Consider the following 21,326-nt stretch of genomic DNA (forward strand, 5'->3'; position numbering starts at 1 on the left):
TTGAGCATCTTTCCATATGTTTATTGGCCATTTTTATATCTTCTTTAGTGAACTGTCTATTCAAGACTTGCCCATTTAAAAAATCAGGTTGTTTGTCTCCTTGTTGAGTTGTAGTAATTCTTTATCCTTGATACGAGTTCTTTATCAAATACATGATCTACTTGTATTTTCTCCTAGTCTGTGGCTTATCTTTTCATTTTCAGAATGGTATCTTTTGAAGTGTAGGAGTTTTTAATTTTAATGAAGTCCAGTTTATCAGTTTTCTCCTTTTTGGCTCATGCTTTTGGAGTTGTATGTAGGAACTCTTTGCATAACCCAGGGTTGTGAGAATTTCTTCCTATGTTTTATTCTAGAAGCTTTATAGTTTTAGCTCTTACATCTAGGTTATATGGTCCATTTTGAATTATTTTTTTGTGTGTATGGTGTGTCTAAGTTTATTTTTGTCCATATGGATATCCAGTTGTCTCAGCAGCATTTGCTGAAAATACTTATCTTGGCACCTTTGTCAAAAGTCAATTGACCATAAAAGTAAGGGTTTATTTCTGAACTCTCAATTCTATTCCATAGATCTATAGGTATGTCCTTATGCCAGTACCACACTTGATTACTATAGCTTTATGGTAAATTTTGAAACTAGGTAGTATGTCTTTTGACTTTGTTCTTCTTTTTCAGAATTGTTTTGGCTCTTCTGGGTCCTTTGCATTTCCATATGAATTTTAGGATCAGCTTGTCAATTTCTACCAAAAAAAAAAAAAAAAACCTTTGGGATTTTGATAGGGATTGTACTGACCCTACAGATCAGTTGGAGAGATTTGCCATCTGAAGCAGAGTTAATCTACTGATGCATAAATTATGTATCATTCATTCTGTTGATAGGCATTTGGTTCTTTTCTTTTTCCTTCTTTCATTATTATGAACGATGTTGCTGTGAACGCTGGTCACGTCTGCTGGTGACCATATAAAGTGTTTCTCTAGATGAAGGCCCATACCTAAAAGTGGAATTGCTCGGTGTAGGATGTGTGCCTTGTCTGCTTTTCCAGACAATGCCAAGTTATTTTCCGCAGTAGTTGTGCCAGCCTGCACTGTAGTAGCAGTGGGGGTGTGAGAGTCTGTGCTGTTCAGTGACCTACCAATATTTGGAATGAGCAGACTTTCAATTTTAATTTCTCCAATTTAGGAGGTAATAACATCATATTTTATTGTGGTTTTAATTTGCAATTCCCTGATTATAATAAGATTGAGCATCTTTTCATATGTTTATTGGCCATTGGGGTTTCCTTTTCTGTAAAATGCCTTTTGTTGGTTCCTTTTGCTCATTTTTCCATTACGTTATTTGTACCTTTCTTACTGATTTTTAGGATTTAAAAAATATATATTGTGGGCAGTAATTGTCCTCTGATTAATTAGTCTGCTTCCCTCCTTTCCTGCCTTCCTTCTAGCCATCCATCTAGTCATACTTTCTATACTGAACCATAGATTATCTTTTAATTTATCCATTTGCTTTGGTTCACAGTTTTGGTTTTTAATTCCAACTTAATTTTAGGAACTGCTTGTTTCCTTCTAGAATCTTGCTAATTGGAAACAAATGAAAAGCATTCTTTTAGTCTTTTTTCCGCAGTGTTAATAAATTCGATAGCAAGTATTTTAGGCAGAGTAATGCATCAGTTCGTTGCTCAGGAAATGTTTATAACAATGGTTCTCAACCTTAGCTGCACATTAGAATCACTTGGGAGCTTTAAGAAATCCTGATGTCCAAGCTGCACCCCAGACCAGCTTAATCAGAATCTCTGAGAGTGGGATCCAGGCACTGTTATTTTACAAAGCTTCCCAGATGATTCCGAAGCTGAGAACCCTTGGTTTGTAGAATGCTCATTTCATTCAGAATGTGGTACAGATTGCGGATCTCAGGAACCCAGTGTGTCCTGGGCTTGTTTCAGTGCAGCAGTCACCTGGGGCCCTTGTTGAAAATACTGATTTTGGAGCAGGGAATCTGTTTTTTTTAACACATACCCTGGGGGTGCCTGATTTTTATTGGTTTAGGAAACTGCACCAAAGCTTTACAAAAAACTGTGGAATCTTCAAAATAGTGATTTAAAAGGTAACTTCAATTTATGACATTATTATGATTTTAACTTTGGATTAAAATTTTTTTTCTGCTTCCTATTGTCTTTATAAAATACATGTTCTGTGACACCAGCTTGGGAGACAAATCAACGCACAGGTGTTGGGAAACGCCAGCTGTGTTTAATTTGAAATCTTCTGTTTGAATTCTCTCTCTCTCTCACCTCACCAGTGGGCAGTAACCCATCTCTGAGGGGCTCTGGGTAGGAACTCAGGAGATGTCACATCCCTAGGAACCAAGAGCTGTGTATTGTAAACAGTCTCTAGGATTCAGAACTGTTTGTTTTTTCCAAGCCCTGAAATCTCATGGGGTAATTAATTGTTTAAGTTGGAGCTCTCATAAAGGGCATGTGAAAAACACAAAGCAAGGTGTCAGGAAATGGAGTTCCGTGTACATCCAAATGCCACATTTGGTGTCATTGCCATTGTTTTAACAGCTTACATTCCCCTCACCTCCAATCCCCAAATAACATTTGGGCCATGAGAGGATGTTTTACAAATTAGACACATTGTTTACTTTTAGTTACATAATGCTAAGGAGAAACTTGATGAATGTAATAATTCAGATATTGTGTAACAAAGCCAAACTGAAAACACATGTCAGCCTACATCTTGATATGATGAACTTTCTAGCCATTCTGTGCACATCGGAAGCGCATACATATGAAAGTACCCTTTCTAAATGTCCAAATAGTTTTTTTCTTTTAACGTGACATTTTTCCTGTCTGATAAAATATGGCAAGGTTATCTAGTTCCTTATCCAGACTTCTGAATTTGCAAAGATTTCAGGGCATTACTTCTAGTTCTTCGAAGTAGAGATAGATTTTTGTTTCTGATTATACAAGATGACTTCATCTGGGGTGTTCGGGGCCACGTTGTGTGGCTGCCATCTTCCGTTATGAGTCCTGAACACGTCGATGGCCCTCTGGCGTGAGTGATGGCAGAGGAATTGAGGAATTCCCGGCAAAGCCAAAATGTTCCTGGCTTGCAGAGCACAGTTCCAGAGAAACATGTAACTCTTTGAAGCTTGTCACGTTTCCTTTTAGAAGGAAATTTAAGAGTAAGTATAAATAATGGGTGCTAGTTTAAGAAACCCTAGAGATTTGCCTATGGGGTCATTTCATAGAAAAGAACATTTAAGAATCAAGACCATTCTGAAATAAACCAGTGGAGGCAATGCTGAAAAGATGGAGTCACCTGCAGGGACGCTGGTTGACTTCTCTGGTGACCCAGTGCAGACCCTAGTTCAGACCCTCTGGATAAGATTCCTGAGTCGTGGCTTTTCTGAGGGAGGTGATGGTGCCTTTCATTAAGAGGCTGTCTTGTGAGCAGAGTTGACTCCCTTTGTCAAAAGCACGGTGGTTTTGCTTGTCATTATACATTCAGTGACTAGCACCAGGCCTGGCACATGGTATACACTTGCACTTGTTTGTGGAGATCCTTAATTTTCCAGGCCTGGAGTGTTCCAACCCAGTCAGACATGACAGTGACTTTTCTTTTCTCTTCTCTTTTTCTAGTGTTCAAAGCTTCTTTCGGACACAAGTGTTATTCAGTTCTACCCAAGCAAATTTGTCCTTATCACCGACATACTTGATACATTTGGTAAGTACTAGTTTTATTCATCTCAAATCTAAGAAGTGCGTTTGTTTTGCCGGAAGTTGGATGGTAGAGTGGCTTTAAATCAGGTTCTGCTGTGGTTTAAATTACTAGGCAAGTCACGAGGGAGACCTAAACTCCCACCCCGACCCTTGCTCCCCTGCTCTAATGAGGGGAGCAAGGGTGCGGGTGCTGTTTTTGCAAGAATTTTAAATTGTGTGTTTCTAACCTTCTGATAGGCTAGCGAGGCGAGTGAGTCGAGCAAGGCAGGCTGGGGAGCACACGTCTCATACAGACCAGCCTCGGTCTGTCGCCGGCCGGCTCATGGCACCTGGAACTCACTTTGTTCAGAACTGAACCTGGCATCTCCTCCCAGCCCTTCCCCACCCGCCCTGGGTTTCTGTGTCAGGGGATGGCGGCACCATGTACCCCCGTGCCCACGCTGGAAATCTGAGTCTTCTCTCCCGTGCCCCATGTCCAGCCCATCACCAGGTTCTTCAATTCACCTTCCTCAATCTCTCCCCCGTATGTCTGTTTTTCTGTCTTCTCTGTTAAAACCTTAGTCCAAGCCCCTGTTCTCTGCCCCATGGATGATGGCTGCAGCTCCTATGAGGTCTTCCTGCATCACTGTGGCTGCCCCTCGTCCCACACTCCACCCCTCAAGCCGAATGATCTTCGGGAGTGCAGCAGAGAGGTTTAGACTGAAGAGATTAATAACCAGGAGCCCCTTGGAGAAACAGGAGGTCTCCACGCTGCTTGGTGATGGTCAGTGGCCAGAACATCATGCCATTAGCAGTTTGCCCAAACCGTGCAGCCTGTACATGACGTTCAGCAGAGAGGTGCCCCGCAAGAACTAGGAGACAGTCATCGTCTGAGAACTGAACACGTAGGGGGTCGGAACAGACCTTCGCTGTCTTGCCGAGGAAGGACCGATGGGCTCCCAACCTGGCAAGTCTTGTCTGTGACCCATTGAAAGGTCAAATGTGTCAGAAAATGAAATGTCATTCAGAGAGACCCATTTATTTCTGTGCAGGAGACCGGGGACCTGAGTGTATTAGCTAGAATAAGTGATAGAAAACCTAACTCATTCATTTCCTCGTGGAAAAGGGGGGAGTATTTATTGGCTTATGTTGAAAAGGCCAGGGGTAGTTTCTGGCTTCAGGTATAGCTGGATTCAGGAACTCAAACGGTATCTTCAGGACATTGGCTTTTTCTAGTACTTTTTCTTGGGTTGGCTTCATTCTTAAGCTCCACAAGGTGTCCTCAACTTTTATCAGTTTTGCTGCTACTAGTCCCAGGACAAGGAAGGAACTTTTATCCTCGCTTTCCAACAGAAGTCCCGGAATTCCATCTCATTGGCCTGGCTTGGATCACACGTCAGTCCCTGAGCCAGTTATGGGATCTGGGGATGAAATGTGCAGGTTATCCAGAGCTGGTCGCCCCAAAGGAGAAAGGGTGATGCTGTTGCCAGAGGAAAGGGGAATGGGAGCCAACTGGGTTAAAGGAAGAGATGTCCTGGCCAAACGACGGGACCTTTGGGTTCAGATGATCCGGGAAGGTGGCATCGGGCACTCTGCTGGGTGCTGAGGTTGTGTCAGCAAATAAGAAACAAAAATCCCTGCCTTCGTGGGCTGTGCCAGAAAGAGAGGATTCGCAGAACAAATAAGTAAACCTGATTGTGTGTTAGACAGGGATTGGTGCTATGGATGAAGAAAACCCAAACCAGAGCAGGGTGAAGTGGGCAGTGCTTTTATTTAAATGGGGGGGTCGGGGGAGGCCTTGCTGGGAAGTCGGTGTGTGGGCAAGTACTTGAAGGAGGTGAGAGATGAGCCGTATGCTGGCAACGTGGGGCCGGCTTATGACCAAGGAACAGCCAGTGCAAACACCCTGGGGTGGGAGCAGGCCTGGCAGGTCTGGAGAACTGAGAGGCCAGCGTGGCTGGAGGGGGGCGCGTGGGGTGGGGATGTGGCCAGAGAGCCTGGTGGGCCATGCAGGCCATTGGAAGGACTTGGGCTTTGAGCCCGAGGGCATGAGGAGCCGCCCAGGATGTTGAGCACTGGAGGCGCAAGTTCCAGTTTGGGTTTTAATGGGATCCCTCTGGCTGCTGTGCTGAGACCAGACGGTAGGGCGAGGGTGGAACGGGGGGCCCGGTTGGGAGGCCGGTGCAGCACTCCAGGTGAAAAATGAGGGTGGCATGGCCCCAGGGTGGCGGTGGGGATGGGGGAAGGTGATCCAGGACAGATGGGGGCATTAGGCTCTCAGAACAGATATCCATCGCACACCCCTCGGGCCTTGACCTGTCCTCATACCCAGCGTGCCTTCCGGGAGCGAGGATGTTAGTCAGCGAGAGGGGCCAGTGGCTATGTCTGGTTCCCCTGACAGTTCTGTACCGCATGATGAGTTGACACGTTGGCCTTCTGGTTTCCCTCGCCAGCCTCCTGCAAGTTTCTTTTGCATGAGTCAGCATCCCCGTGTGAGACTAGCTCTGAGATCATTGCTTGAGCCTGCAAGCCTGGCCAGATCCAGACGTTAACCTTGTGAGAATATGGGGCGGCCGTTCTGTCAGCCTCTGTGGTGGCGGCCCAGTCCCGTGCCTCGGCCGACCAGGATGCGGTGTAGATGCCCGCCGTCCTTGCTGTGTCCCAGAAATTAGCTGGGCCGGGAGTGGAGAATAACGGTGGTAAATCCTCAACAAATCAGGGTTTTCCTTGGGCCTGACTCTCTGTTCTAGGTGCTTTAGTGATCTTAAGTCATGCCGTCCTCATAACAGCTCTATGAGGTAGGGTCTGTAATTATCCCCACTTCACAGATGAGAAGCCTGAGGCACAGGGAAGTAAAGCAGCTTGTCCGAGTCCCCAGGCTAGTGAGGGGCAGAGCTGGGACCCAAACTGAGTTCTCTCTGCAGTCAGAGCACCTGCTTTATTTCTCTTGTACTTGGCTCACGGGGGAAATTCTCTCTACAAAACTACAAATGCGTGTACCTTTGACCCAGCAACTTTGCCTCTGGGAATTCATCCAACAACCCAAGTGACTGTCCATAGGAGACCAGTTAAACAAACTATGGCACGTCTGTGTGCAGCAGTACGAGGAGGCCTCTGAGAGTGAGGACGTGCTGTGTTCCAATGTGGAAAGATCCCCAGGGTACATTATCAGGTGAAAAACTCAAGATGCAGAACTGCTATGGGGTATGTTCCGTTTTGTTTAAGAAAGGAGGAAAAATTAGAGCGCTTGGTTGTTTTCACTTGCGTATGCCTAAAGAAACATTAGAAGGATCCCCAAGGAGCTAATAAAAGCGGAGACCCTCAGAGGGTGGCTTGAGCAGTGAGCTGGATGGGACGGGACGGGCTGAGAGAGAACCTTCTCTCTGCAGAGTACCTCCTGCAGCCTTTTGAATTTTGAATGGTGGGCATGTTTTACCTCTTCAAAGCGTTCCCAGAGGTGCCCTTGTCCAGATCTGTTGCGAATAGCTTTCCTCAGGAGCGCGAGGCAGCCTGCGCGTGTGCAGGTGCTCGAGGACACTTTGTTATGCTTTGGGGCTAATGAGCAGCTCTCACCTTTTAAAAAGGGGGCGGAACTGGCCTTGCTTGGGTGGCAGCTCCGAGTGCTGAGGTCCATTGTGCATGTGTTGCTGGTGGTCAGTGGTTGTGAACGAGGCTGACCGAGGGTGGGAGCGTCTTGCTGGGCAAGGATGCGGGACACGGCCCCAGGCGTCTGCAACTGCAGCGCTTTAGCTGGGATTTCCCTGGAGGCAGTGAGCACAGAGCTGGGCTCTGGCGTCTCTCTGCCTGCATTCGTTGCCTCTCCTCCTACAGGATTGTGTGAACTTGAGCCTTGGTTTCTTCACTTGTGAAATGGGCATAATAGGCCTTGCCTCTGGGGGTTTCTGGAGAGTATTAAATGAGAGAATGTGTAGGAAGCACGTGATGTCTTTCCTCTTCTAGGAGCTGGCAGGGTCAGTGTAAACAGCTTAGAGCCGTGGCTGGCACAAAGTAAGGTGCTCAGAAACTGTTAACTGTTGCCACTGTTGTTAATGATCTATATTAGTGTCCTTGATTTATGAGAAAGTGAATCAAGAAAGAAAATCTAGGGTCAGGTATTATTTCTCAAAATAGTTGTCCACTAACTTAACAAAGGAAAACAAATATTCACCAAACTCTTTTGGCCAAAAATGGTTTTGTGGCTAAAGGCCTTAGGATGTGAAGGTGAAATATAAAAGTTGTGCTTTCGTTTTTAAAAGAAAGCTAGTTTTGGAGAGATGGCAAGCTTTTTGTGGAGGAAGTAAAGGCGTTGGGTTCTCTTAAGCCCGGCCCACGCACTCTAGGAGGTATGAGAAGTTACGTGGTTGCCCAGCGTGGCTTGCTGTGCTGTGTGATGGCCAAGGTAAACTGCGTGTAGTTCCGATGCCGGGGCTTCTGTGCTTATCTCAGAGGAGGCCTCTCTTGGCATCAGGTGTGGCTGCCTTGGGGAGCCCGTGACTGCAGGTTACTTCCTGCCAGGAGGACAAAGGCAGGTGGCTTTGAGAACTGGAGCTTGGTCCCTGAGCCTTCCTGGGAACTTCTAAATTGAATCCACGGTTTGGGGCAGTGATTCTCATCCTCGGCTGCATACCTGGGGAGCTTTAAAAACACTTCTTTCTGATGGTCACGCTGTGCCCCAGATCATTTACATTAGCATCTCTGAGAACAGACACAGGCATCAGCGTATTTTCAAGTGCCCCAGGTGCTCTGAGTGTTCAGCCAAGGTTGAGAACCCCTGGGTTAGAGGGAGGAGGGAGGCTTTTGGCAGTTGTTAGAGATTCCCACGCCTAAGGCAAGTTTTAGCTCAGAGACCCACAGTGCCTGCCTGAATCAATGGTTCTCACACTTGAGTGTGTATAAGAATTTCCCGTTAAGGTTATTCAAAATTCATATTCCTAGTCTTCACCCCCCGGAATATTCTTTTTCACTGGCTCTGAGGTGGGCCCCAGGAATGGACATTTTTAACAAGTGTCTTTCAGTGATGGTAATGTAAGTAGTCCACACTGGGAGAGGCATCTAGGGCTCTTCTCAGCTTGGCTGGCTTCCTGCATGTTAACCTAGCATTCTGTCATTTCTTGATGATGTCATTTGATCTCATGTTCTTTGACCAGAAATGATCCTATAACTCTCCTGTCTTTTTCCACGTATGGACAAGGGGTGTGGTTCTTTGTAGCCCTGAATGGTGGGGTTGTGCGGGGGAAAATGGGCATGGGAAAATACTTTCAACATCAAAGGTGATTTGGGAAGGTCCAGAAAATGAATAGAACTGTAACTTTTATCCTTTGAATATTGATAGCATTTTCCAAAATAACATTCGTACAGAATACATAAAACTTTTTGTGTTAGGCTGACCTGTAGACCAAGTCCAGACTGCACACTTGTATTTGTAAGTAAAGTTTTATTGGAAACAGCCACATCCATTTGTTTAGCTATTGTCTATGGCTGCTTTTGAGCTACAGTAGCAGAGTTGAGTAGTTGCAATGGTGATCTCTGACCCACACAACCTAAAATATGTTCATCTATCCATCCAACAAAGATGAAGCACCCACTGTATGTCAGGCACTGATCTAGGTACTGGGAATATGTCAGTGAACAAAACAGGTAGAAATCTCTGCCCTTGTAGAACTTGTATACCTAGATGAATCTCAAATTCCAGCGCTTCTAGGTACCAGGCAGATTACGTAAGTGCGTGAAGCAGGCTGTTGATGAGAGACAGTAGGGAGCAGTGGAGACTGTGGCAAACTGGGTAGTTTTCAGGGGGCAGCTACTAATCTATTCAAGCTCATTTTTATCCTAGAGGGATGTGGGTCATTTTTGGCACATAGTTTGTGAAGGAGCAGGCAATCTGGGGGTTTTTTCTTCCAGTTTAATTGAGATATAATTGATATACAACACTGTATAAGTTTAAGAAGTACAGCATAATGACTTGACTTACATACAGCATGAACTGATTACCACAGTAAGTTCAGTGAAAATCCATTCTCTCATATAGATACAAAATTAAAGAAATGGAAAAAAATTTTTTTCATTATGATGAGAACTCTTAGGGTTTACTCTCTTAACTTTCATATATAGCATACAGCAGTGTTAATTATATGTATCATGTTGTACATTACATCCCTAGCACTTATTTATCTTATAACTGGAAGTTAGTACCTTTTGACTGCCTTCATCCAATTCCCCCTCCCCCCAACCTTTGATAACCACAAATCTGATCTCTTTTGCTATGAGTTTGTTTGTTTCTTTTTGAAGTATAATTGACCTTTGTTAGTTCCTGTTATACAACACAGTGATTTGATATTTCTGTACATTTCAAAATGATCACCATGATAAGTCTAGTTACTATTTGTCATTTTACAAAGATCATACATAGTTATTGACTATATTCCCCGCACCATATATTTCATACCCATGACTCATTTATCTCTCTCACCTATTTCTCACCTTCCCCTCCCCACTGGCAACCACCTGTTTGTTCTCTGTATCTATGACTGTTTTGTTATATTTGTTCTTTTTTGTTTGTTTTTTAGTTTCCACATACAAGTGAAATCATACAGTATTTGTCTTTTCCTGTCTGACTTATTTTGCTTAGCATAAGTGAAGGATCACTTTTCTGCCTAGAGCAGAAAGTTCCCTCTTTTAATTAAAAATCTAAAATTAGAAAAGAATCACGGCTAAAAATTTTTCCCACTAGGTGGCAGCATACTATCACAAGTAGAAGCTCATATAGGAGACGCCACCGTCTCTGTCCCTAATTAACAAACATTAATTTATTGTTTGCTTCTGAAGGGCACAATGCTGACACCATATGTCCTTTTCTCCCCAGGAAAGCTGGTATACGAGCGCATCTTTTCCATGTGTATGGATAACCACAGCATCTTACCAGGTAATGTCTTAGCTTTTCCATGGGTTTCATGCTGCCCTCAAGTCAGGATTAGAAGGTTTATATCAAGTCAGGATTTGTTGAGACCTGAAATAAAGGTTTTTTTGTTTGTTTGTTTTGGTGTGTTAAAAGTTAAAGAAACGCCTTTACGGATTTCTGATCATCTCAGTCTTCAAAAAACATTAGATTTTCCAACAGCCCAGCTAGGGATTTGGGCAAGTAATTTGAATCTGCAAGAATGAAGAGGTATTACAATTAGATTCAACTGAACTTTTATACCAACTTCAAGTTCTCTGCTGCTGGACATTTTAATATTTTTCCTATATGTTTTTCCTAAGAAGCAAATTACTTTATAAAATCAACTTTATATTAAGGAACAATGTCAAATAAATCAATAATAACAGATGCTTTGAATCTACATTCTATGCCCAAGTGATGTTTGCATTAAATTTATTGCCACTCAGTTTTGTTTTTTTTTTTTTTAACATCTTTATAGGGGTATAATTGCTTTACAATGGTGTGTTAGTTTCTGCTTTATAACAAAGTGAATCAGCTATACATATACATATGCTCCCATGTGTCTTCCCTCTTGTGTCTCCCTCCCTCCCACTCTCCCCCTCCCTCCCACTCTCCCCCTCCCACCCCTCCAGGCTGTCCCAAAGCCCCGAGCTAATATCCCTGTGCCTTGCGGCTGCTTCCCCCTAGCTATCTACCTTACTACGTTTGTTAGTGTGTATATGTCCATGACTCTCTCTCGCCCTGTCAAAACTCACCCTTCCCCCTCCCCATATCCTCAAGTCCGTTCTCCAGTAGGTCTGCGCCTCTATTCCTGTCTTATCCCTAGGTTCTTCATGACACTTTTTTCCTTTAAATTCCATATATATGTGTTAGCATACGGTATTTGTCTTTTTCTTTCTGACTTACTTCACTCTGTATGACAGACTCTAGGTCTATCCATCTCATTACAAATAACTCAATTTCATTTCTTTTTAAGGCTGAGTAATATTCCATTGTGTATATGTGCCACATCTTCTTTATCCATTCATCCGATGATGGGCACTTAGGTTGTTTCCATCTCCGGGCTATTGTAAATAGAGCTGCAATGAACATTTTGGTACATGACTCTTTTTGAATTTTGGTTGTCTCAGGGTATATGCCCAGTAGTGGGATTGCTGGGTCATATGGTAATTCTATTTGTAGTTTTTTAAGGAACCTCCATACTGTTCTCCATAGTGGCTGAACCAATTCACATTCCCACCAGCAGTGCAAGAGTGTCCCCTTTTCTCCACACCCTCTCCAGCATTTATTGTTTCTAGATTTTTTGATGATGGCCATTCTGACTGGTGTGAGATGATATCTCATTGTAGTTTTGATTTGCATTTCTCTAATGATTAATGATGTTGAGCATTCTTTCATGTGTTTGTTGGCATTCTTTATATCTTCTTTGGAGAAATGTCTGTTTAGGTCCTCTGCCCATTTTTGGATGGGGTTGTTTGTTTTTCTGTTATTGAGCTGCATGAGCTGCTTGTAAATTTTGGAGATTAATCCTTTGTCAGTTGCTTCATTTGCAAATGTTTTCTCCCATTCTGAGGGTTGTCTTTTGGTCTTGATTATGGTTTCCTTTGCTGTGCAAAAGCTTTGAAGTTTCATTAGGTCCCATTTGTTTATTTTTGTTTTTATTTCCATTACTCTAGGAGGTGGGTCAGAAAGGATCTTGCTGTGATTTATATCATAGAGTGTTCTTCCTATGTTTTCCTCTAAGAGTTTGATAGTTTGTGGCCTTACATTTAGGTCTTTAATCCATTTTGAGCTTATTTTTGTGTATGGTGTTAGGGAGTGATCTAATCTCATACTTTTACATGTACCTGTCCAGTTTTCCCAGCACCATTTATTGAAGAGGCTGTCCTTTCTCTACTGTACATTCCTGCCTCCTTTATCAAAGATAAGGTGTCCATATGTGCGTGGGTTTATCTCTGGGCTTTCTGTCCTGTTCCACTGATCTATCTTTCTGTTTTTGTGCCAGTACCATACTGTCTTGATTACTGTTGCTTTGTAGTATAGTCTGAAGTCAGGGAGCCTGATTCCTCCAGCTCCTTTTTTCGTTCTCAAGATTGCTTTGGCTATTCGGGGTCTTTTGTGTTTCCATACAAATTGCGAAATTTTTTGTTCTAGTTCCGTGAAAAATGCCAGTGGTAGTTTGATAGGGATTGCATTGAATCTGTAGATTGCTTTGGGTAGTAGAGTCATTTTCACAATGTTGATTCTTCCCATCCAAGAACATGGTATATCTCTCCATCTATTTGTATCATCTTTAATTTCTTTCATCAGTGTCTTATAATTTTCTGCATACAGGTCTTTCGTATTCTTAGGTAGGTTTATTCCTAGATATTTTATTCTTTTTGTTGCAATGGTAAATGGGAGTGTTTTCTTGATTTCACTTTCAGATTTTTCATCATTAGTATATAGGAATGCCAGAGATTTCTGTGCATTAATTTTGTATCCTGTTACTTTACCAAATTCATTGATTAGCTCTAGTAGTTTTCTGGTAGCATCTTTAGGATTCTCTATGTATAGTATCATGTCATCTGCAAACAGTGACAGCTTTACTTCTTCTTTTCCGATTTGGATTCCTTTTATTTCCTTTTCTTCTCTGATTGCTATGGCTAAAACTTCCAAAACTATGTTGAATAAGAGTGGTGAGAGTGGGCAACCTTGTCTTGTTCCTGATCTTAGTGGAAATGCTTTCAGTTTTTCACCATTGAGGATGATGTTTGCTGTGGGCTTGTCATATATGGCCTTTATTATGTTGAGGAAAGTTCCCTCTATGCCTACTTTCTGGAGGGTTTTTATCATAAATGGGTGTTGAATTTTGTCGAAAGCTTTCTCTGCATCTATTGAGATGATCATATGGTTTTTCTCCTTCAATTTGTTAATATGGTTTATCACATTGATAGATTTGCGTATATTGAAGAATCCTTGTATTCCTGGAATAAACCCCACTTGATCATGGTGTATGATCCTTTTAATGTGCTGTTGGATTCTGTTTGCTAGTATTTTGTTGAGGATTTTTGCATCTATGTTCATCAGTGATATTGGCCTGTAGTTTTCTTTCTTTGTGACATCCTTGTCTGGTTTTGGTATCAAGGTGATGGTGGCCTCGTAGAAGGAATTTGGGAGTGTTCCTCCCTCTGCTATATTTTGGAAGAGTTCGAGAAGGATAGGTGTTAGCTCTTCTCTAAACGTTTGATAGAATTCACCTGTGAAGCCATCTGGTCCTGGGCTTTTGTTTGTTGGAAGATTTTTAATCACAGTTTCAATTTCAGTGCTTGTGATTGGTCTGTTCATATTTTCTATTTCTTCCTGATTCAGTCTTGGCAGGTTGTGCATTTCTAAGAATTTGTCCATTTCTTCCAGATTGTCCATTTTATTGGCATAGAGTTGCTTGTAGCAATCTCTCATGATTTTTTTTATTTCTGCAGTGTCAGTTGTTACTTCTCCTTTTTCATTTCTAATTCTATTGATTTGAGTCTTCTCCCTTTTTTTCTTGATGAGTCTGGCTAGCGGTTTATCTATTTTGTTTATCTTCTCAAAGAACCAGCTTTTAGTTTTATTGATCTTTGCTATCGTTTCCTTCATTTCTTTTTCATTTATTTCTGATCTGATTTTTATGATTTCTTTCCTTCTGCTAGCTTTGGGGCTTTTTTGTTCTTCTTTCTCTAATTGCTTGAGGTGCAAGGTTAGGTTGTTTATTCGAGATGTTTCCTGCTTCTTAAGGTGGGCTTGTATTGCTATAAACTTCCCCCTTAGAACTGCTTTTGCTGCATCCCATAGGTTTTGGGTCGTTGTGTCTCCATTGTCATTTGTTTCTAGGTATTTTTTTATTTCCTCTTTGATTTCTTCAGTGATCACTTCATTATTAAGTAGTGTATTGTTTAGCCTCCATGTGTTTGTATATTTTACAGATCTTTTCCTGTAATTGATATCTAGTCTCATGGCGTTGTGGTCAGAAAAGATACTTGATACAATTTCAATTTTCTTAAATTTACCAAGGCTTGATTTGTGACCCACGATATGATCTATCCTGGAGAATGTTCCATGAGCACTTGAGAAAAATGTGTATTCTGTTGTTTTTGGATGGAGTGTCCTATAAATATCAATTAAGTCCATCTTGTTTAATGTATCATTTAAAGCTTGTGTTTCCTTATTTACTTTCGCCACTCAGTTTTAAACTCTCAGGAGGTTATAATGGGACAGCTAGATCACAAATTTCTTTTGTCACATAAATGATGATGATGGGGCCAGCAGCATGGAACGCCCAGCAACAGCGTCCTTTCCCTCTTATTCCTCCTTTCAAGTTCCTAGCGCTGCTGAGAGGAAGCGTGCTTATCTGTACAAGTTAGAACAAGCTCACTCCACCTTCATCCCACCTCCTTCTGCTTGTAGCAGCAGCACTTCCCTGGAGGATGAAGAGATGGCATGTGACAGTACCCGTAATTTGATCTCTTTTCTTTTTGTCTGTTTATCTGTCTTGCCTTTCTGTCTCTTTCTTTCCCCCTTCCTTCCTTCCTTCCTTCCTTCTTTTCTCTTTCTCTCTTTTGCTTTCTTTCACTGTCTCTTTTCTCTCCTTTTCTCTCTTTCCTTTTTTTCCTTTCTTACCTTCCTTCCTTCCTTCCATCTATCTATATTGTTAAAAACTATTTAATATGTACATTTCTCAGAGAGAAAGACAGAACTCTACAGACCTTTAGGGTTAGAAAAGCTCTTAGGAATCACCGTGTCTCATTGTAGGTGGCCAAACCCAGTGGGGAAGAGTCAGGGACTTGCCCACAGGCCTGCCACCAGCTAGCGAGAGCCTGGTTCTTAGCGCTGGGCCTGCGCCATCCAATATGGTGGCCACTGGTCACGTGGGGCTCTTGAACACTAGAGATGTGGCCAGTCCAAACTGAGATGTGCTGTGAGTATAAAAAAAAAAATACCCTGGATTTCAGAGACTTTTTTTTTCTTTTGGCTACACTGAGTGGCATGCGGGATCTTAGTTCCCCGACCAGGGATCAAACCCATGGCCCCTACAGTGGAAGTGCAGAGTCTTAACCACTGGACCACCAGGGAAGTTCCTCAGAGACTTATACAAATAAAAGACCATGAAGTACCTCACTAATTTTTAAGTTGATTACATGTTGAACGGATACTTTAGATGAATTGGATTAAATGAAGTAAATTGTTAAAATTTCGCCTGTTTTGTTTTAGCTTTTTGAATGCTGCTCACGTGATATTTCCACTGGACACTGCTGCTCTAGACCCTCCCCTCCACCACATCATACCTGCGATGTTTTTTTTTTACATCTTTATTAGAGTATAACTGCTTTACAATGGTGTGTTAGTTTCTGCTTTATTACAAAGTGAATCAGTTATACGTATACATATGTTCCCATATCTCTTCCCTCTTGCGTCTCCCTCCCTCCCACCCTCCCTATCCCACCCCTCTAGGTGGTCACAAAGCACGGAGCTGATCTCCCTGTGCTATGCGGCTGCTTCCCACTAGCTATCTACCTTACATTTGGTAGTGTATATATGTCCAACAGCTCCTCCCACATTCTAGGCTTCTCAAGACTTGGAGGCAGGGACAAGCCTGATGGAAAGGCTTCTCTGTCAACTTAAGGATTTGGGAAACTCGGGTGCATTTATTTTACACTTGCCAACTTTTCTTCCATATGCTATACCAGCAGCAGTAAATTCTTAGCCTGCAGGCAGAAATAAACTCAGATAGGTGTTTTCTTTGGCTATAACAGTATATTTTAAAATGCTTCTTCATATAGGTTCTACTTCTTCCTATTGTTGTATACCTAACTGCTTAAAAATATTTATATTACCTGACTGGCCCCTAAGGGCATTTGTGTTTGCACCTATTGCAATAGTTTTCCTTCCTCTTAGTTTCCACTAACTATACAAACAACATTTTAGGGCCAGTTAAGGAAGAATTACTAATAACTTTCTCCTACCTAAACTATAAAAATTCAGAATAAAAGGCTACTTTCATGTTCACTTTTAGTTCTTATCTAAATATACTAATTAGCACGTTTATCACTAAATTCTTCCCTTCCAAAATACCTTTTTTTTTTTTCTTACCTTGAATCGGGCTTTTGCTTTCTTGAAAATAATTTCATTTTCCCCCCTTTCAGTTAAAATCTTCATCTGCATGTGTTTTCTGCTTCCCAGAACCTGAAAGGGAGAGGGGCAAACTTTTCTCAAAAACATCAATAATGTTGGGGATGACTCTTAACAGTAATTATGAAGAAAGCTTTGAAACCTACTATGCAAAATTCTGCCCAAAGAAATTATGTGGAGAGAGAAGTCCGGTGGCGTGTGTACTCATTCTTTCCATTTGAATCAAGTTCAGATTGTGAACTTAGTATTTGAGCCCTTTACCTTCAGGAGTTTTAACTAAGGCATAGCTCTTATGACCTCAGAAAGATACCAGTGTCCTTTGGGTTCACAGAAAGTATATGCTACTAGTTGTGCAGTTTTCCCCCAACATTTCTTAATCCAGCATATGACTGAAGAGGCAATGTACTCTAAGTGATAAAACAATTCTATTTCCATGTTGGGAGAAATAACCTGGGTTTATTGTGTTGTGCTCTCCTCATCAACTGGGGGCATTCCCATCTTCAGTTTTTCTCCATGGCTGATGTAAGCTGCATCTGGATAAGCAATGTCCTTAACTGACCTGGCCTTTCAGGCACATATTAAGGTGATGTGGCACCCCTATAAGCCTTGTTATGTAAAGAGACCTCTCACTGCCAGGGCAGAGACTTGGCAAATGAAAGAGAACTAGAGTCGCTGGTGTCCTCCCTCCTCCTAAAATATCCACAGAAGTTAGGGTTGAAAAAAGAAACACCATAAAAGAAAAATAAGTGAGAACTAGAGGAAAATATCTTTGGTCTTTGTTACATCAAAGCCTCTTCTTAATTAATTTCCAAATTCTGAATTCATTCTCCACGTAGCAGCTCAAGCACTGAAGTATAAGTCATGTCATGCCATGCCATTCCTCTGCTCAGAACTCTTCAGGGAGTTTCCGTCATACTTAGAAAAACTCTCAGACTCCTCACCAAGGCTGCAACCCCGCATGACCTGGTTTGTGATGCCTGCTTCCCCCCTTCTTGCTCTCACCACTTTGGCTCCCTTTCCTGTTCTTTGACCACACCAGAGGTCATACCTACCACAGGGCCTTTGCACTTGCTGTTTCTTCCTCCTGGAATACATTTCCTCCACATCTGAGCATGGCTAGCTCCTTTTTATAATTCAGGGCTCAGCTCAAATGCTACGTCCGCAGGAGACTTCTCTGACTGACACCCTGTCTAATGAATCCCCCCTGCCACATTAACTCAGGTCACTCTCTGTTCCATACCTAGTTTTATATCTTTCATAGTGTGGACTGCTATTGCATGTTATCTTGTTTGCATGCTTATTCCTTTCTGTGTTTATTATGTTTCTTCCCCCACTGGAATGTAAGCTTCATTAGAGCAGGGTCTCTCTTACGTGCTGTTATCTGCCTGGAGCCTAGAATGCCACTTTTAGTTGGTTCCTAAGACGTTTGTATTGAGCAAATGAAGTAATGTAATATTGAGTTTTCTGTAACATTTTTTTCTTCCGGTTTTGTTTATTTACTTTTTTCTATAATATTTTAAAGTCCTGCATAACATAATCCTTTTCCTGAATTATTCCCTGAGCTGGAAGGAAAGCCTGAAGCCTTTATATTGCATGTGAAGATTATTGTATAGCTTTCAGTCAGTGTGTACACGCAGGGCAACTTGCCTTTGGTGTGACGTCCAGCTCTCTCTGGCAGACTGAATCCCTGTCATCCCACCCTTTGCTGCTGCACTCCATTCCCTCAACTGAAAAGCAAGAGTTTTTCTTAGATGACCTCAGAGACTTATTTTTGCTCTTGGGTCTCAAGTCACATGATTTGGTCATATGAAGGGAAATTAACCCCACCTCTCCCTTTTCCAAAAAGCAAGATTGACAAACGAATTTAAGAATAACCCTTATCTTTTCCTGTCTGGATCTCTTGGAACTTGAAAAAAAGTTACTTTGAAGTGCACGGGTTCAGGCCAGGAAAGGGAAAATGGTAATTTCCCTTCCCTTTGAAAATGGCAAGTGAAAAATTCTCGAATGAATGAAGCATGCCAGAACGTCCAAAAATAGACAGATCCTTGAGATTGCAATTCCAAAATATCTGCCGTTGTGATTAGTGACTGTTCTCAGCTCGTGAAGTACCTAGAGTTTTATCTTTTTGCTGATTCCATAGATATTTTGATCACCTTAATGGTGTGCCACCAAGTAGCAGAAAGTAGAATCAGGGATGAAAAATGACCCACTGAACGAGATGAGACCAACCAACAAGCTAATGTTCATCTGTTATGTTCTATAGTAATTAATTTCTCCTGTTTTGATTGAATCCTGAAAGTGTAAAGAACACCCAGTGGTGGGATCGGGCTCCAATTTGTGTGGAAATCATTTAGAAGAAATCATTTTCATGTAAGAGTTCAACAATGGCCTTCCTGGTGTTGATGAGTCTTTTGTTGTTTGTTTTTGTTTTCATTTTTCCGTGCTCTTTTCCATTCCTTATTAAGATGCATGTCATGATTGGGCTTGGTTGTCAGTGCCAGAAAACTCAAAATCACAGTAAGGAAGATCAGGGCTAGTTGGGTAGCCAGCCCGTGGTGCCAACAATCCTGACTTCTGTCTTGCTCTTGTGGTTCAAGATGGTTATGGAGGTCACAGCCATCGTATCTGCATTCTAGCCGGCAGGAAGGAAGAAGGAATGAAGATCAAGCCCTTTCCCTTACAGCTAGTTCCCAGACCTTGCCCTTTTGTTTATATCCTGGGGCCAGAACTTGGTCACATGGCCACACTGAGCTGCAAGGATGGCCGCATGCCCAGCAGAAAACGAGAGTTCTATTAAAGAGGAAGAAAGTAGATAAGCGGGGAAAGTGGCAGTTTTGCCACAAAGTGACTCAAGTCTTAGTGCCATATTGAGCTGGCAGCCTGACTCTGGCTGGTTTCTCGCCTCAGAGTCTTGCTTTACCTTTCAAGTCTGGTCCATGTGATATTTAGAGCACAAACACTGATCGATCACGTTTAATATTACAGTTGCAGGTTCCTCAAGCATCTGGAATTCTCAATAGTATCACCATAATTACTGGTGAGTACACCAAGAACCTCAGGATTAAATTAGAGGCAGTGGCTAAGAATATAGGCTGTGGAGCCAGACTGCCTGAGTTGAATTCTAACTCTTACGTCTGTTGTTTTTTTTTTTCATTAGTTCATGTCTTTTATTAACCAATACACAATTACTTGTCTTCTGGTTTGTTGAAACAATAGGTCAGACAACATTTGCCACGATGATGTCTGTCAAAGTGGCTGACCATAAAAGCTCCAGCACCACGTTTACCTGAAGGGCACTCCCGATGAAGGCGACTGATTCTGCCGTTCTCCTCCACCTTACAGTGTTTCAGGACAGCCAGCTTAACCTTCTTTCTCTTATGCTTGTTCTGCCTGGGAGTGGTGTAAGACGACTTCTTCCTTTTCTTAGCACCACCATGGAGTCTCAACACAAGATGAAGAGTGGACTCCTCTTGAGTGTTGTGGTCAGAGTTCATCCATCTTCCAGTTGCTTGTCAGCAAAGATCAGTCTTTGCTGGTCAGGAGGAATTCCTTCCTTATCCTGGATCTTGACCTTTACATTTTCTATCGTATCCGAGGGTTCGACCTCGACAGTGACGGTCTTCCCCGTCAGGGTCTTCACGAAAATCTGCATATTGGCGGTGGTGCCACCGCAGATGGCGGGTCCAAAAGGAACTCTTACATCGGTTTCCTGTGTGCCCTGGGCAAGTCCCTAAACTCCTCTGTGCCTTGCCCTCTGTGTCTATGAAAGAGGACAATAAAAGTGTATAACTTGGAGGGTTCTTGTGGGGATTAGGTGAGCTGATGTCTATACACTGTGAACGGCGCCTGGCACTTAGAAAGCCTTTGTCAGCTATCATTGTCACCAGTTGTTTCCTAATAATAATGATATTTGGAAGGAAAAACATAGAAGGACTCGGTGCCCCACCCCTTCTTCTGCTCCATTGTAACTTTTTTTTGTCCTAGGACTCATAGCAGCTCTAACAGATCCCAAGAATTAGGGGCCTGATAGATATTATTTTTGTTTTACAGATCACTTCTCTCCAGAGAATGTAAATGACACAGCCAAAGAAACATGCTTAAATTGGTTTTTCAAGATTGCTTCCATCAGGGAACTCATTCCGAGATTGTATCCTTTTTTTCTGTCTGATGGTTTTAAAGATAGGCTGCAAGAGTTGCACTGCTAATAGAAGCCATGTAATGGGCTGCCCTGAAATTCCTGTTGAAAATGCAGTTCTGTTACGGTTGCTAGCCTGGAAGTACAGGGCCAGCCACATTGTCCACGAGGTCCTTGGACTCTGGCTCTCCCCAGTTTTCTGTTTTTTTACTTTGACTATAGTGCCATGTACCAGGCTTTTGTTTCCCTGAGGAACATTCCCACATTAATTTTCTCAATTAAAATGCTTCATCATTTTGTGTTTTCTCTGGTTTCAAGAACTTGAAAGGAACAGGGTCAAGCTTCTCTGCACAAACACCAGTGTTGAAGGACAGGGAATTCAACTTATACACAAATGGAATCTTAGTTC

General features: G+C 42.4%; 1 protein-coding gene and 1 pseudogene across 5 annotated transcripts in view; one reads left to right on the forward strand and one right to left on the reverse strand.

Annotated features, from left to right (window-relative positions):
• VPS35L (VPS35 endosomal protein sorting factor like) overlaps positions 1 to 21,326 on the forward strand; it is a 134,907-nt gene that overhangs the window by 24,830 nt on the left and 88,751 nt on the right. For 4 of the 5 annotated variants that reach the window (XR_004345827.1, XM_032605529.1, XM_032605527.1 and 1 more), the window contains exons 8-10: positions 3,639 to 3,723; positions 10,561 to 10,620; positions 20,833 to 20,929. Coding sequence is in view for 4 of the 5 variants with exons in the window: in XM_032605529.1 (XP_032461420.1) it covers positions 3,639 to 3,723; positions 10,561 to 10,620; positions 20,833 to 20,929 (242 nt within the window). In the remaining variant the exon portion in view is untranslated. Of the gene's footprint in view, positions 1 to 1,296; positions 3,182 to 3,638; positions 3,724 to 10,560; positions 10,621 to 20,832; positions 20,930 to 21,326 lie in introns of those variants that run through there. The other variant, XM_032605530.1, reaches the window with a different exon arrangement.
• LOC116740183 lies at positions 19,935 to 20,826 on the reverse strand (annotated as a pseudogene).

The sequence above is a fragment of the Phocoena sinus genome, chromosome 15 (genome assembly GCF_008692025.1).
Source record: "Phocoena sinus isolate mPhoSin1 chromosome 15, mPhoSin1.pri, whole genome shotgun sequence".
In the NCBI taxonomy this organism is placed as follows: Eukaryota; Metazoa; Chordata; class Mammalia; order Artiodactyla; family Phocoenidae; genus Phocoena; species Phocoena sinus.